The sequence below is a fragment of the Gordionus sp. m RMFG-2023 genome, chromosome 2, assembly GCF_954871325.1.
Source record: "Gordionus sp. m RMFG-2023 chromosome 2, tfGorSpeb1-WG-v2, whole genome shotgun sequence".
Taxonomy (NCBI): Eukaryota; Metazoa; Nematomorpha; class Gordioida; order Chordodea; family Parachordodidae; genus Gordionus; species Gordionus sp. m RMFG-2023.
The window spans coordinates 20,812,927-20,829,546 of NC_088776.1; the positions used below are offsets into that span (position 1 = coordinate 20,812,927).

Here is a 16,620-nt window from a genome sequence, read left to right on the forward strand (position 1 = left end):
GAATGAATTATATAATATGTCTTTTTTTATGTTATGAAAAACTTCTAATTCGTAATATATTTACTATTTTGAATAATATTAATAAATATTTCTATAATTTTTATTTATCATTGTTCCTGCTCAATAAATAAGCTATTAATAAACACTCATTTATATTATGGCAATACATTAATACTTTTTTTTAAGTCACCTACTCTACCCAACACCTATATTGTAATTTAATTTTATAAAACTTTGATATCTCATGTTTTGTGATTCATCCCTATTAGTTACTCACGACTATCTCTGATTCCGTGTCATTTGTGATTCCCATGCTACGCTCTCCCTGGCCGAAGGCCGGGCTTGGATGAGGCCCTAGTATAATAAATTAAAGTTTCAATGAATGAATCCTAGAAGAGTGACAAATTTTTTTTTTTTAACTTCAAATTTTTTTTAACGAAAATAAATTATATAGCAAATATATAATTAAAATTTCAGTAAAGATTAGACGCGTAGCAAGTTGGGGGAAAGACGGGGAGGGAAAAAAATTTCCCTCCACCGTAGGAAAGATATTTGAAAAAATAAGGTTTTTATAAATTGTAAAGTGTTTTATGTTATATACTATTTTAAATTTTAGCAAAATTTTAAAATTAATTTTAATATTTCTTTCTCGTGTAAATATTTTATCCCGCAGTAGATTTTCTTATGTTTTTTAAAAAATCTTAATGGATTATAAATTTATCATGCAAATAAAATTCAATTTAATTTATGTCTACTAATAACTATTATTAGTCAACATTTCTGGAGTTTATGAAATGTTCAGATGTTACTAGATTCAATATGACAACCGATTTTATCTATATTATAATTTTCGATGTCATCAGTATTTTCCCGCATTCAGTCCGCATCGTCATTGCTACGTCATGTCATCGCTACGGGATATCATGTCATCGCTACGTATTTATTTTTATTTATTTTTTATAAAAGCAAGACTCAAATAAATAGCAACTATTATATCCTGGTAAATAATATTTATAATTTATAAAAAAATTTATTTATTTACTTTTTTTATAGGTGAAATATTTTGAGAAGAAAATCCAAGAAAGCAAGACTCAAATAAAAAGCAACTATAATCCTGGTAAATAATATTTTTAATTTATGATATCAAAAATTAAATATCATTCAATTATTAATTCAACCCATATTCATTTTGAGAAGAAAGGGTAAATAATATTTTTTATTTATAAAAATGAGTTTTTACAAATCAAACAATCATACACCCTTATTTTTAATGTTGTTTAACTACCCATCTTTAGTCAACTATAAAGCAGCGTAGCCATATTTTTATCCAGAAATATTCTAGTCAATCTTCAAGTTGAGACTCAACATAGAAGCTTAATTCAATATAGTCTAAAGGCCTGAATAAGACACAATAGAGATGGTCAAAGTTAGGTAATTTAACAACACTACTTATTTTCCAAAAAATGAGTTATTACAAGGGCTAATATCAAAAAATAAATATTCAATTCTTTCAAGTAAATTAAATTATAAATGCTTATATTTATTTTACATTTAGAATACATCAATTTTAGCTTCTGATGATATTCCCACTTTTTCTAGAGAGTTGAACCATATTGATTCCTCTTCAGGTTTAATACATTAATATTTTTAAAATTATTCTTATATTTTTATTTTAGATAACAAGCCCTGTCTTAACCTCTCTTAATGATTGTACAGATGCTGATTAAGCAACTATTATCCTGGTAAATTATTATTTTTTATTTATTAAAATGAGTTTTTACAAGGGTTGATATTAAAAAATAAATATCATTCAATTATTAATTCAGCCCATAAGGGTAAATAATATTTTTAATTTATAAAAATGAGTTTTTACAAATCAAACAATCATCATACACCCTTAGTTTACAAAAAGTATAACATCAATTTAAACTTTTCCATTTCAGCTACACACATTCAAAATTATTATAAATATTTATGAAAATAGTTTCAAAACACAAAAGATTAACCCTACCTTTTTTTAAACAAAAATGTGGTATAAAACAAGGATGTGCCACCCCCCCCCCCCATTTTCAATCTACTAATTAGTGACATCACAAATACCAGTGCAAAATGTAGACTGGCTCTGCTACGCCGACAACATATATATCATTATTGAAGATGTCACTAACATTAATTATTTTAACAATAGTCTTAAATAATATGTGAAAAATCAGCCTGATAAAAAATTTAAAAAAATTATTCTATTTTCCTTTCCTTTTAATTTCTTTTATTATCTTCACCTTTCTCAAACTTTTTAATTTCCTATTTCTTTCTCTTTAGCTTCCTTTCCCTTTTAATTTCCCTATTTTCTTTCCATTTACAATACTTTTTGCCGGGCCGCACAATATGTCCTTTTATCTCTGATGAATATTTTGTCTAACTAACAGAAAAACATCCAAAGTACATTATTTTTAGTATTTAACTAAATTAATATATCAATTTTTAAGGATCCTACTTTTTTAAAAGCTTGCCTTTTGTCAGATCCACAATTGCTCTATTCTCCATGCTGATTATTTTGTATAACTCCACCAAAAAATCTATATATATTACAATATTTTTTTTATTCAATTAAAATTATATATTTATTCTTAAGGATCCTACCTTTTTAACAATACTCCTTTTTATTCTTACTAATTTTTTTGTAAAACTCAATAAAAAAGAGGATTTTACATTTATTCCAAAACAAAATACATACTATGGTATTTATATTATTTAAATTATTCTATATCTATTCACAAGGTTCCTATTTTTTTTAATTGCCAATTGGACTCTCCGAATGGTATTTTATTTTAATCCTACTTGTTTTGTTTTTTACTTTAGTTAACTATCCCCATCTTATTTCCTCTTTATAATTGTTCGAATATTGATATATCAGTCATTAATAATGAACAAATGCAAAATAAACCTTTAGAAGAACATGATAGGTTTGATAAGTCCAAAAAAAATTTTTTAATTATAGCTCCCCAACTACTAGAAATATACTTCTAATATTGACTTCTCTACAGGTTATTAATGTTTGTTTAATTTCAACAATAGTTTATTTATATTTGTAGCTGATTTCTTTATTTGTCTAGGCTAACCCAATCTTAATCCCTCACATTGTTATTACAAAACATGATGAATCTATTATTAAAGATAAGCAAAGAAAAAAATGCCGATTCAACAAACGCCTTACCCGTACTAGAGTTACTGGTGGCCAAGATAATAAGGAACTGTTAACTCCTCTGGAGGTTTATTTTGTTTTTTATCTAATGTTTTATATCTATATGTTTATTTTATATTCACCCAGTTGCCTCCAAATGATATTTCTATCACCACTACCACAATCCCTATGCCACCTCTGCCTAATTTTTAACAAATATAAGCATTTAATTCCACTCATTCACCTCACTAGGAGTTAATATAAATAATACTTTATCCGATTCTCTGAGGAACTTTCATGAATATTTAGAGGTATGTTCAAACGTGAATGTGTAGTGCGGTCAATTTCATTTACATTATTAATGGGAAAATATGCGGTAGTTTTGTCATGGCCTTTATAACAATACTTACGACTGTTTTATGGTTGAGTTGACAATTTCGTTCATGATTCTATTTTAAGGGGGGGGGGGGTGAATACCAAAACTAACACTTTAGCAGAAATATCATTTTGCGTTCTTCTTTTACCAGTAGCCCAAGGCCTCAGCTTTATCAGGGCGCAATGGGTGTTGTCACTGCTTTGGTAATCCGTCATTATTTATTACTTCTACCTACAACCCTAAATGGGATGATATTATACATTATTTCCTCTGCAGACGACTGCCCAGATTTATTTTGTCGCTTTTTCCATCAAAAATTAAAATGTCATAAAGGATTTGCTCTTAATTTTATCAGACACACAAAATAATAATTAATCCTCATCATTTTTTTAAAAAATTACCTAAATTTATATGGCAAGAAAAACAAATTTCTTAAAAAATATATAAATAAATTGCATATAAGTTTCATTGGTATTGAATGACATTTTTGTAATTTAAATAGATAGCATTTTTTTGTACTTAACATAAAGATATAGATAGCCCTTATCAAATTTTTTGATAAAAGGAGTTAACCCACTAATTGGTAAATCCGAGATTTCCCCTACATGCGATGATAAATTATTTAGAAATTTAACTATCTCCGGGTTTGGGAAAAAGTTTTGAAAATTAATATGGGTTGGACTGGGCTTGGAAAATATTCCTCAAGATTTATATTTGCTTGCATCTGACTTGGGAATATCTTTTACAAATTATTATGGGCCGGGCTAGGAAAAAATTTTCAAAATTATTATGGGTTGAGCTAGGCTTGGGAAATTTTTTAAAAATTATAAGGTCTTGGACGCTTGGAAATTTTTTCCAAATATTATGAGCTTGGACCTGGCTTAAAATTTTTTAATGTTAAATGTTAGTCATATGTAATCAGTAATATATTTACAAAGAATTTTGATATTGGGTAAAAGCTCATTTAAATATATTTTGACTCAAAAAATAGTTTCCACTCTTAGTCCTAATAAGTTGGACTCAATGACATTGGTTGGACTTGACCTAAATGGGGAGGGGAGGGGGGTTTAAAAATAATATAAATTGGATAAGATTTTTAAATAAAAGGTAACATCTTTTTTAAAAAAACGAATAAAATTCTCATTCTCCGTCATTTTTGACGGGCTATCTACTAGTTTACATAACAATTTTAGTCAATATTTTTCAAAAAAATGATATGGATATTTGGTTGAGGTTATGAGAATCGCAATATTTTTATATTACAACTTAGAAAACCAAGAGATAATATCGACCAAGAATTTTATGAGATTTCTATGATTGGTGAGGCGAAAGCAAAATTATATGATTTTGAAATTCGCAAGCTTCGACTTGCACCTAGACATAGTGTTGTTTAAAAGCCCGATCTGGGTCAATTTTTCAAAAGAGCCCGTTTAAGATTTTAGCTAAAATAATATTATGTAAGCATCAGATATTTGGCAAATAGATGTCCAAGCATTTCTGCCAGCCATCAGCAAAATCTTTAGGTTTATATTTTGGTTACAATCTTAATCGGGCCTTTTTTTTTAAATCGACCCAAATTAGGCTTTTTTACAACACTACCTAGACAAATAAATCGTTCCAGTATTAATGTAAACTCAATTGTGTATTACTATAAAATACCGGTTAATATTCCACTATCCGTTCTAAGGCTCTTAATTGTTAAAATTAAAGTACAAATAATTTTTATCGTAGATATTGTATATCTGCAGATTATAAATATTTTAAAATATTAAATGTTAAAATTTTATCGAAAATAAAGACACAATATATAAGAAAGTTCGGTTGTTAAGGCTATTGTTGTGTTTTAACAATATCCCCATGTGTCACCTTTTGTAAATAAATGATTATAGTTATAAACGCTCGTTTAACTGTTGAATATTGCTATTATAGAAATATATTGGTAGAATTTTTATTACACATTTATAAACAAAAAGAATTATAACTGAGGAAAGCCTTTCACAAGCAGTTGATGTACCTGTTCACATCACCTGTAATATTGACTGGCTATCAATAGATATGGCAAATGATTACATTTTTTTAAAAAACATATCAATGATTATTGGGAATCATCTTATTTGAATATATGATTAGTATACGAATTTCGAATTATTTATTCTAATCAAATTATTGTTTATTCGTATTCGAACAACGAATACTTGTTTGATTCGTTTTTGGTGCAATAAGAATAAAATAAAAGGTTAGCTGCATTCGATTTTAGCATTTCAAAAAATAGGCGTGTCTTTACATAATTCGAATCGTTTTAATGAAAAAGAATTTGAACTGAGTTTTAAAATTAAATTGAACCTATTGATCTAACTATTTTTATGAACCGGACCTCAAATCTTTATTTCTATCCCAATCAAGCTGATATTCGCTATGATTAGAATCTCTACTAACATCAGCAAGGCCCATGAAGGTTTATTGGTTTAAAAATTATTTTAGGCAGGTTGCCCGGCCCTATCTCATCCGTATTATTTTTAAAGGGGGTTTCGAATAGATTATTTTATATAATAAATATAATTTATTAAAACAGGAGGGACACACTACACTAAATTCAATCAAACCTGTCTAAGATTCCTGATAATTCGAGCAACTACTTAGATTGACCTAATTTTTAAGTCCCAATCAAAACTTTTAAAAAATGCCATGATAAATTAGGCAACTATATACTTAGTGAAATGAGCAGATTTTTAATTAATAAAGAAAATAAATATAACGAGTTGTCGATAATTAAAAAATTTAGGTTATTAAATTTATAAATACCACTCAAAGATAATGTGCTAAAATGTTTAATAATTCTAAAGGAAGTGTTCATAAATTCATAAATCTAAAGACATTATCAAACACCTTGCATATAAAAATATTGTACCAAATAAATAAACAAAGATAAAATATCCTGCTTTATTTTATAAATTAATTATATATTATTCATATTTATTTTGTATTCAACCATTTTATAATAATTGTATATAATTTTTTGAGCGGTTTCTAAAATTTAATTTTACAGGAAATATATGCCATCATGTTTGGTTTGGAATATCTAGCCTATGATTTTCAAACAATTTTCCCATAAACTTTTGAATTTAATATAATTTATGTATAAATTATAAATGAGTCAAAGGTTAACGGCAAAATTGTCTAAAATTCATAAAATAAGTACTAAACATGCAGGAATACATTTCCCGCAACATTAGATTTTAAAAAATGTGCTCAAAAAATGATTTAAAGTTGAAAAAATACAATACCGCTAACATGTACATCCTATTTTGCATAAATTTCATTGTAAATCAAATTTTGATGAATTACTAAAAATAAAAAATTATTTAAAAATTGTTGAACATATAATATCACTATTTGAGAATTTAACTGACCATAAAATGCATTTTTTTTATAAAAAATTTTTATAATTTGGCAACTCTCTTTTGTTAAGTTATTAATATAATAGATCCAAATTGTTTTTTTTACAAAAGTAAAAAGTCGTCATAACGGTGCCCATATTAGACAGGTTTGACTTATGTCAAATTCAAGTTTACTTCTTAAGACAGATAAATGTAATATAAAGCAATCAATAAGACGCATACAAACTTTACATTGATTAATGATCGTTTTTCTGATCAAATTAGTTTGATATTTTTTGAAAAACTTTCGTAAATTGTAAGATCTCTGGAACTCAAAATTTAAAAAAAAACGAAAAGTGGGAAGGATACAAAATAGATATACCCTTGTATCCATCAATTCTTGTTTAATAATGTAAATATACATATAAAATTCTGAAAAATATTCAAGGTTTATATCCATTTTTTATATTCGTTGGCGTTTATAAAAATTATAATAAAAAAATTGATACCAACAATTAATAAACAATAACCATTCACATAAAATATTGATCACATCAAAAATTGAAATTGTGGCACAATGAAAAAATTTCACAATTATAATTATTATTTGGGTATCAAAAAATACAGCCGGGTATTATATATTATATAAAGGTCTAGGTGGAGGATATTCAAGAGGAGGCAACTGATTCTCGTAATTGTCTCCTGCATAAACCCTGTCAAAATTTCCATCTATCCTAAAATTAAAGAGACAATATGGACCTACGCTATTAATTTCAACTAGATTAGTTATTCCCAAATCGGCAAAATTAAGATCACCAAGTTCGGGCTCTTCCGATACGAATTCGTATTCCAGGGCTTCGGGTGTTATGAAAGGAGGGACAAAAAATTTAATACGCGGTAGCTTAGTCTTTATTATTTTTAATTGTGGAATAACATTTGTGATTATTCATATAAGCAAAAAAAAAGTGAAATGAGTTAAAATAAAAATGTAGAGAAACAAGAGACTAGCTCATAAAATCATAATTCATATTACTGTAAACATTTCTAAAAAAAGGAGTTCACCTTCATCATTCAAAACTTTGCAAATAAATTTTCTTTTAAATTTTTATTTAATATAAATAAATACCATATATTTTTTAACACAATATATAATCAATGTTTAAAATTAATATTTTTATTATTAAAAAAAATTCTTATTAATTTTTAAAATATATAAATTTATAATATTTAAAATCGTTCTCAACTATTAAAATATAAAACACTTGATAAAAACTTAAAAATAATAAAGAAATCAAATAATCACACTAAAAATAAATAAATTCTAAAAGATATTAACTATTTTATCGATATATTATATTTTTACTATATTTATAATTAGTGATGCAAAATCGCTCAATTTAAGCCGATTAAAAACGGCTAACTCGGTATTTTATCTAGAAAAATATTACTAAATCCTGAAGATTTTGCTTATAGATGGTACAAAAGTTTAGACATATATTAGCGATTTCTCGAGGCTCAGGCAATACTTTTCTGACTAAAATATTGAGTTAGCCGTTCGGCTCAGATGGAGCGATTTTACAAAGCATATGAAATACAACAATCTAAAATAAATTATTAATAGGATACTTAAAATTAAGAACTTAAAGATAAAACTGATATTATACTTTTTGGACCTATTTTACATTTGACAAAGATAGTTATTTATATATGATGTTATAAAGTATATTTATTATATTCAGGCCATGGTAATCTTAATCCATCCTATTCTGAATTTTCAGAATCAGATGATGAAATAACAACATCCATGCATTAATCTATAAATATTAATGTTTAAATTAATAAGTATACTATAGGACAGAAATAGTGGCTGGTTAAAAAAAATTCAAATGTGATAAAGAAAACAGCTTATTAAAAAAAACCTCTTTTTAAAAAAATTTGGAATTAATATTTATTATTTTCTGAAATACAAATAAGAAGATTTTTTAAAATTGAACGAATGTAAAAAAAGAAAGCGTTAGTCAAAAAAAAACGCGTTCACGTTCAAAGTTCGTCAAAAAAAAAGGAACGTCGTTCATTATTTTTTATAAAAAGAGAAATTCATTCTGCATTCATGAACGCGACAACATTAATAATTCATAATTTATTATTATTTTTTGGTTAAATATTCTTTGAATCTAATTTGTAGAGTATTTTAAATAAAACATTAATTTTAATTTATATGTTCCAAAATATATGTAAATTCAATACGATATTAAAAACCGGTACACTACTAAAAATTTCGTCATATAAATAGGTCAGAACACCCGTCCAGTTAACTACATACTAGGAATCCCAATAAATTACAAGGACAAGATCCACCATACCGAAAAACAAGTATTTAGATTAGGTAAATTTCTACCTTCCGGTATACTCTTTCCTACCAAAACTTATCAATAACAATATAGATGGACTGCTGGATTGCCACTTTTATTAAAGCATGCTCAGTCTGTTCACATCATATTACGCCACAGTGAATAATATTTAGATTAGGTAAATTTCTAACTTCCGGTATACTCTTTCCTACCAAAACTTATCAATAACAATATAGATGGACTGCTGGATTACCACTTTTATTAATGCATGCTCAGGCTGTTCACATCATATTACGCCACAGTGAATAATAAAAGCCTCAACTCTCGCGTGGGCACTTATCCAAAAGAAAAAATCATCAGCCATTACTTGCAATATCCCCCTAATAGATCTCAAACCGCTTGACAATATATAGTACATACTGACAAATCCAACCAATACCTGGGTATATCATTTTGGAATATCTGGAAACAAAGTTGTCGTTTCTTTGCCAATGCCAAATACCTATTAACCAGGGGTGTACCGATACCATGATCCGATATTCCAGATATTAAATTGATATCGGCCGAATACCGATATGATATCATTTCTAATTTGGTATTCTGTAAAGATACCAATGGTTTTAATTTTTAATATACTTTTTATTAGTATAACATTTATAATTTTACTATATATATTATAATGATCAGTTATAGTTTATATTCATTTCAATTGCAATTCTAAAAGTATATAAAATATTTTTATTGATAAATTACTTATACATAATAAGTAATAACAAATATATTATTTAATTTGAAATTAATATTTAAAATTAATATATCTAAGATTTCTTTTTAAAAATACCAAAATTTTCATTTTATCAGAGATCAGTCTGCGGTGATGGGGACTGTCAATATCACTAGCATCACTAAAAACAGATTCTGAAGAGTTAATTGCACACTTTTTTAAACAGAATGCGAAAAAAATAACTATATGGCAGAATGTTTATTAACTAATTATTATTATTAAAAAAATTAATTTTATATATATAATTTTTTTTTAAATTTTATATTTTATTTTTGTTAAAAGCGCCATTTTATAGGATCGGATCGGAAAATTTTAAAAATATTTGCCGATAACCGATATTTTAAAATGGGTGAAATATCGGCCCGATCCGATATAAAATATCGGTACATCCCTACTATTAACCAACCTCTCATTAATTCTTGGGGTGTTATAATGAAAAAATGTTCCAAGCCCGTAATTTTTACCTCTAATCAGAGGTAACCAATTCTCTGAAATATTTTTTATTTAGCTCTTTTAAGAAAAAATTTTTCAAATAATTTTAAGCAGCAACGCTACATTTAAAATAGTGGCAATAGCATGCATTTTTTTTGAAAAGTAGCTAATAGTAGCGAAGCTAGTTTTCAAAGATAGCGTTAATAGCCTTAATATATATATATATATATATATCATTAACATTCACACTATATTTTTATACGAAGAAATTGTATTATCAACTTATTTAATTAAAAGATCATAATTTATAAAACATGTGTGGAGGTAAATAAATAACCTTGATCCAAATCATGAGATCCAACTCAGTACGAGTGTATCCCGATACTTCAGGTTCAAGGTGAATTAGCTGATGCATCCAATCGCATAGCTCCGCTAGAGTGTAAGCCTGTGGGCCCGTCAGATGGAAGCGTTTGCCTACAACGATTTCGCGTGGTGTTAGTGGGGAAGCTATACGCGCGATAGCTCGAGCTAAATCAAACACGTAAAGTGGGGACTTGATAGTAGCCTCCCCGCGCCGCCAAAGCGGAAGTAAAACACGTCCACTACGTCGTTTTGCGTTTGCATACAGGGAAAAAAATCTATCACCAAAACCGAAAAGTGTCGAAGGCTTTAGAATGATGGCACCTTCGGGAAACTCATTCAAAACAGCTTCCTCGCCCAATGCTTTAGTTTTAAGAATTCTATGAGAGGCCGGCGAAGACAGAAGAGAGGGACCGAGAGGGTCAGAACGGGCTGCGATGTGGCTTACGTGTATAAACTTATTTACTCCACACTCCCGGGCTATACGAGCCAAGCGACGTGGGATTTCGATGTGGGTCTCTTCAAAGGAATAATTATTAGTCTCAAAAAGAGTACCTTACATGAATGAAATCAAAAAATTTATTTATAACATATTTTGAATATATAAATTTTATTTGGAATTAGATATTTAGTCAATTGTAATATTTTAGAATGTTTTACTTCATTAACATCCTTGAGTGGTAAGATGGGAAAAAATAACGCGAGTGGTGGGGTTGGACATAGCTAACTCCCATTTTTAAATTGATATCTTACTAAATTTTTATATTAGGCTTTATTTTAAACATTTACCTAAAACCAGGCCCGGCCTGGAACCCGGGTTTAGAATGGTATAATTATTAAAATCCAGTCAAATCTTTACAAATTTATTATGAAATTGTAGAATTTCCAACCCCACTGAAAAATTATCGAAAATAAAAAGTGTTTTTAATATACTTTTTATTAGCATAACATCTATAATTTAACTGTACCATAACTTATGTCATTTAAATATATTATAATGATCAGTTATATTTTATATTCAATTCAATTGCAATTCTAAAAGTATATAAAATATTTTTATAGTTAAATCACTTTTATATAACATTAATCTATATGCATAATTAAGTAATAAACAAATATATTATGAAATTTAAAATAATATTTAACATTAATATATCGAAGATTTCTTTTTAGAAATACCAAAATTTCCAATTTATAGAGGTCAGCCTGCGGCGATGTTAACTGTCAATATCACCAGCTTCACTAAAAACAGATTCTGAAGAGATTATCGCACACTTTTATAAACAGAATGCGCAAAAAAATAACAATATGGCAGAATGTTCATTAATTAATTATTATCATTAAAAAAATCTACAAAAAATGGATTTCGATTTTATTTATAAAAATAAATTATTAGATTAGAGATCTGCATTGGGCGGGGTTTCGGCCCGCCCACCCATACCCGCCTATCAATGTGGGCGGGCGGATGGGCTTGCAAAAATTTTTTGAGAAAGGGCGGGTTAAAAAAAATTGAAACTATGGGCGGGGTGGGCGGGCGGGTTAAGAAATTTAAACAATGGGAGGGCGGGTTAAGGAAATTTAAAATTTTTGTTCAAAAACAAACTAAAATAAATAATTGTTTATGTTTAATGATCTATAACAATATTTCTTTTTTTATTGTACATCGTTTTTTTTAAGTGAAGAACATTTACCTAACTATATTATGTAATAAACACAACAATAAAACTTTTTTTTTAGAATAAATAAACATTCTTGTCTATTAAAAATTTCCTTTTATGGGAATGTAATAAAACTTTTATAGTGCTTCTTCCGAACGCGGATTTAGCATTGCTGGAAGATTTTTAGAACAAAGAAGAACGTGTTTGAATCCAGAAAATGTCGATTCATTATTATTTTTACATTATAATTACATATAATTAATTTTACAATTATATTTTTTTCATAAATATTCAATTTGATCAAATAAACTATCCATAATTTACATTGATTATTTTTATACTTATATTAATTTCCTAAATTATAAACTTTTTGTAGAGGTGTAATGCTGAAATATTTTTATTAGTTGCTTAAAAAAAATGAAAGAATGACCATAATTAAATTTTATAAGCGGGCTTGGGTTAAAAATTTTAGACTAATGTGCGGGCGGGGGGAGGGGGGTAAGGAATTTTAGACAAATGGTATTTTTTGAAAACTATATGCGGGCTGGACGGGCGGATTAAATTTTTTGAAAACATTGGATGGGCGGGCTTTTGGTCCAAAAACCTGCCCAATGCAGACTTCTAGATTAGATATAACTTTTTTTTAAATTTTATAGCATTTTATTTTTGTTAAAGACGCCATTTTATTTCGGATCGGAAAATTTTATAATATTGGCCGATAACCGATATTTTAAAATAGGTGAAATATAGGTACATCCCTTCTTAGGGGTAATGGCATACCGATACCACTTTTTGGAAGACGATCCGATACTAAAATTGATATTGGTTGATTACCGATCTAATATCAAATCTGATTTTGTATTCTGTAATACTAATCGTTTTAACTTTTAAAGCATATATTTAGTGTTGCAAAATCGCTCCATTTGAGGAGATTTTTAAAAAACGGTTAACTCAGTATTTGTCCAGAAAGATATTACGCAAGCCTGAAGGTTTTGCTCATAGGTCAAAGTTTTGGATATCTATTAGAGAAATCTCGAGTCATAGGCAATATTTTTCTGCCTAAATTGAGTTAGCTGGCTCAAATGGAGCAATTTTATATCACTACATACATATACTCATCTCATACTTATAAAAATTATACATCTATAATTTAACTATAGTAACATAAGTCATATATTATAATGATCAGTTATAGTTTAAATTCATCAATTAAAAAGTATATAAAATATTTTTATTGATAAATCATTTATTTTTTATTTAATAATAATAACATTGATCTATTAACATAATAAGAAATAAATATATTATGAAATTTGAAGTAAATTTAAAAAAAATTAAGACACTATTTTATTGGATCAGAAAATTTGATGACTGATATTTTAAAAAAAGTGAAATATAGGTCTGATCCAATAAAAAATATCATTATTTCCATACTTAGGGTGGTGAAATCCCTGATAAAAGATGCTACTGAAAAGAAATTTAAGGTAGATGTGGCTCTTACTTAAAATCTTAACCGTAAAGGATAAATATGTGCTTGACGTTAATGGAATGGCATAACAATGTAGCTATAAAATTATTATGTAGAAGATTTAATAGAAAAGGAAGGTGACAATATATATCTCAATAGAGACTGTGAAAATTTATGAATTATTTTCTATACACTTTGAAATTTTATGAGGTATATATCAAATGATTGTTTGGTAAAGTTTCTTGGAGAATTTAGTAGAAAGTAAAGTTAGATAATTTATATTATTAAGACAGTTTGTGAAAGTGACAACTACACAATTACTGACATGGGCTGAAGGTGGGGAATGGTTTATACAAAGGAAATTATGATGAGATAATCAGTGAAATTTAGTATGGATTTAGAGCAGGAAGATTAATAAATGGTGATGTTTGAAGAGTAAGATATGAGAATGCTAAGATGCATATTAGAGTGAATTATAAATAAGACCATATTAAAGTTTAACTCTACACATTATTAAAATAAATAAATTGTTGAATTAATTTTATAATCATAAAAAAATCATAATTTTATTATATTTAAAAATATTTAGTCTATACTGATAAGCAGTTGCAGTAAATTATATATACATTCAAGTTAAAAATTGTCCAAAAGATAGAAGACATAAAAAATATTTAGGTATCTTTATTGAAGGTATATAAAATAATTTTTCTATATATTTAATGGTACCTATTAAATTTACAACAACATTAGAGTATTTCATAGCCTTATAAAGATTTGATTCATCAACATCATTAGGTTGATAATGACAATATAAAATTTGTCCCAAATCACCATAAATTTTCAGTCTATCACTCCAGTTAAAATCACAACGATGTGCTATAATCATTTGTGTGCCTTCTTTGCCTAAAATATATAATATAAAAGATCATAAATACGAGATCAAATAACTTTTTTAGATGTTTGCATAAGTATTTTAAAATATCCAAAAAATATAAAACAAGATTATTGGGAATAAGGATAAAATAAAATTTTAATAAGTATCTTGATAGATACTTGCTTATCTCTGGAGTAAACAATTGTCTAGGTAGAATTCTAATAATTCAAAATTAAGTGGGGCCTAGCGTAAATAATTTGGGTCGGAATGTACTGGAGCTATATAAAAAATTTTTAAGCTTTTTTAATGTGAAACTAAAGTAAAATTTCTTGGGATTTGGACAAATCTTGTAATATTAATTTATTAAATTTTATAAAAATGTGTTCATTTTAAATTATTCAAAAAAAAATTTTGCCTTCCCTGAAATGGAAAATTAAGGCCAGGCTCAGGTCAAAAATAAAAATTTTGGAGCAGGTTTAAAAATTAATAAGGATACTTTGTAAGATAAAAATTTTGCCAGATTCAAGCCAAAAAAATTGAATTTTCAGGGCTCTATATCTAGGTGATAGGTAAATGAATGTTATAATTCAATTAAGTATATTTTGTTATGTAGGTAATTTTTTAAATGCAGTTTAAAATGGTTTTATATTATAGATATTTTTTTTAAATATGTATTTGGAAACATTAAAAGGTCTTTTAAAAAAATGAATATGGTGGCATGTAATTTTTTCAGTGTATTTCATTTGGGTAGAATCAAAAATTAATATTAAAGATAATTAACTTGACATTGTGGTATAATGTTAATTTTATATAAGTAAATGACCAAAAAGAGAATATCACAAAGTTGCTATCTAATATTAGCCAATAAAATGATTTCAAATTACTTCACTCTACCTTGTTGTCCAAGTAGCATTAATTTAATAAAATTAAGATTGGCTATTTTTTTAACAAACCTAATTTAGGCTTTTTATATAAATAAATTTTTTATTCAGTCAGTTTAATAAATATTTATTATTACCCAAAACATTTACAAGCGTTTCTCCTACAAAGCCATTGGGACCAAATACTGTAGCAACAACTCCATTAAATGAAGATCGTCCACCCGCACCACGTTTATAAGAACTCAATGCATCAGGAGTAAAATACCTTTTTATTCCAACATTAAACGATTGTAAAGATTTTGGAAAATCTGTGTTATAATATCTTTCATATTGTATTTAGGAAAAATTTGTTACTTATTTCTTTGAATATATGAAGCATTACATTACAAAGGCTGAGTTTAGAAAACTTTACCAAATTTAAAATGGCCACCAATATTTACGAAGTGATAAATAAATTCGGACTATTGCAGACAAACACAAAAAATAAAATTTATATTATCATGATGACTGCATGTATTTCACATATTGTTAAAGGATCGAATCAAAAGATCACCGATCCTGAATTCGATCCTAAATTTGCCAATTTTCTCGGATTTAAGATTCTAACCTTAAATTGTAGATCGTGATCAGATCATTTTTTTAAATATTCGATCCCGAACCTTATATAAATTATTTTTTTTTACTTAAAAAGTAATAAATAAAATAAAAATTTTGATATTTTAAAAATAATATCTATCTATCTATCATATTTTATCAACCACCATTCCACGAGATTTTATATTTCAACAATTTACCAAATTATTTTACGAACCAGTTATATTAATTAATTAATTATATTATAATATAAATAAATTCTAAATTTTAATAATGTCCTCTGT

General features: G+C 26.9%; 1 protein-coding gene across 1 annotated transcript; it reads right to left on the minus strand.

Moving 5' to 3' along the window:
• Positions 1-7,398: 7,398 nt before the first annotated feature.
• Positions 7,399-16,212, minus strand: LOC135923428 (NADH dehydrogenase [ubiquinone] 1 alpha subcomplex subunit 9, mitochondrial-like). The gene is made up of 5 exons (XM_065458162.1): positions 16,097-16,212; positions 15,880-16,050; positions 14,714-14,890; positions 10,839-11,416; positions 7,399-7,841 (listed from the first exon to the last, which is right to left on the minus strand). The coding sequence occupies exons 1-5, from the start codon at positions 16,119-16,121 to the stop codon at positions 7,569-7,571; spliced, it is 1,224 nt and encodes a 407-aa protein (XP_065314234.1). The 5' UTR covers positions 16,122-16,212; the 3' UTR covers positions 7,399-7,568.
• Positions 16,213-16,620: the final 408 nt, after the last annotated feature.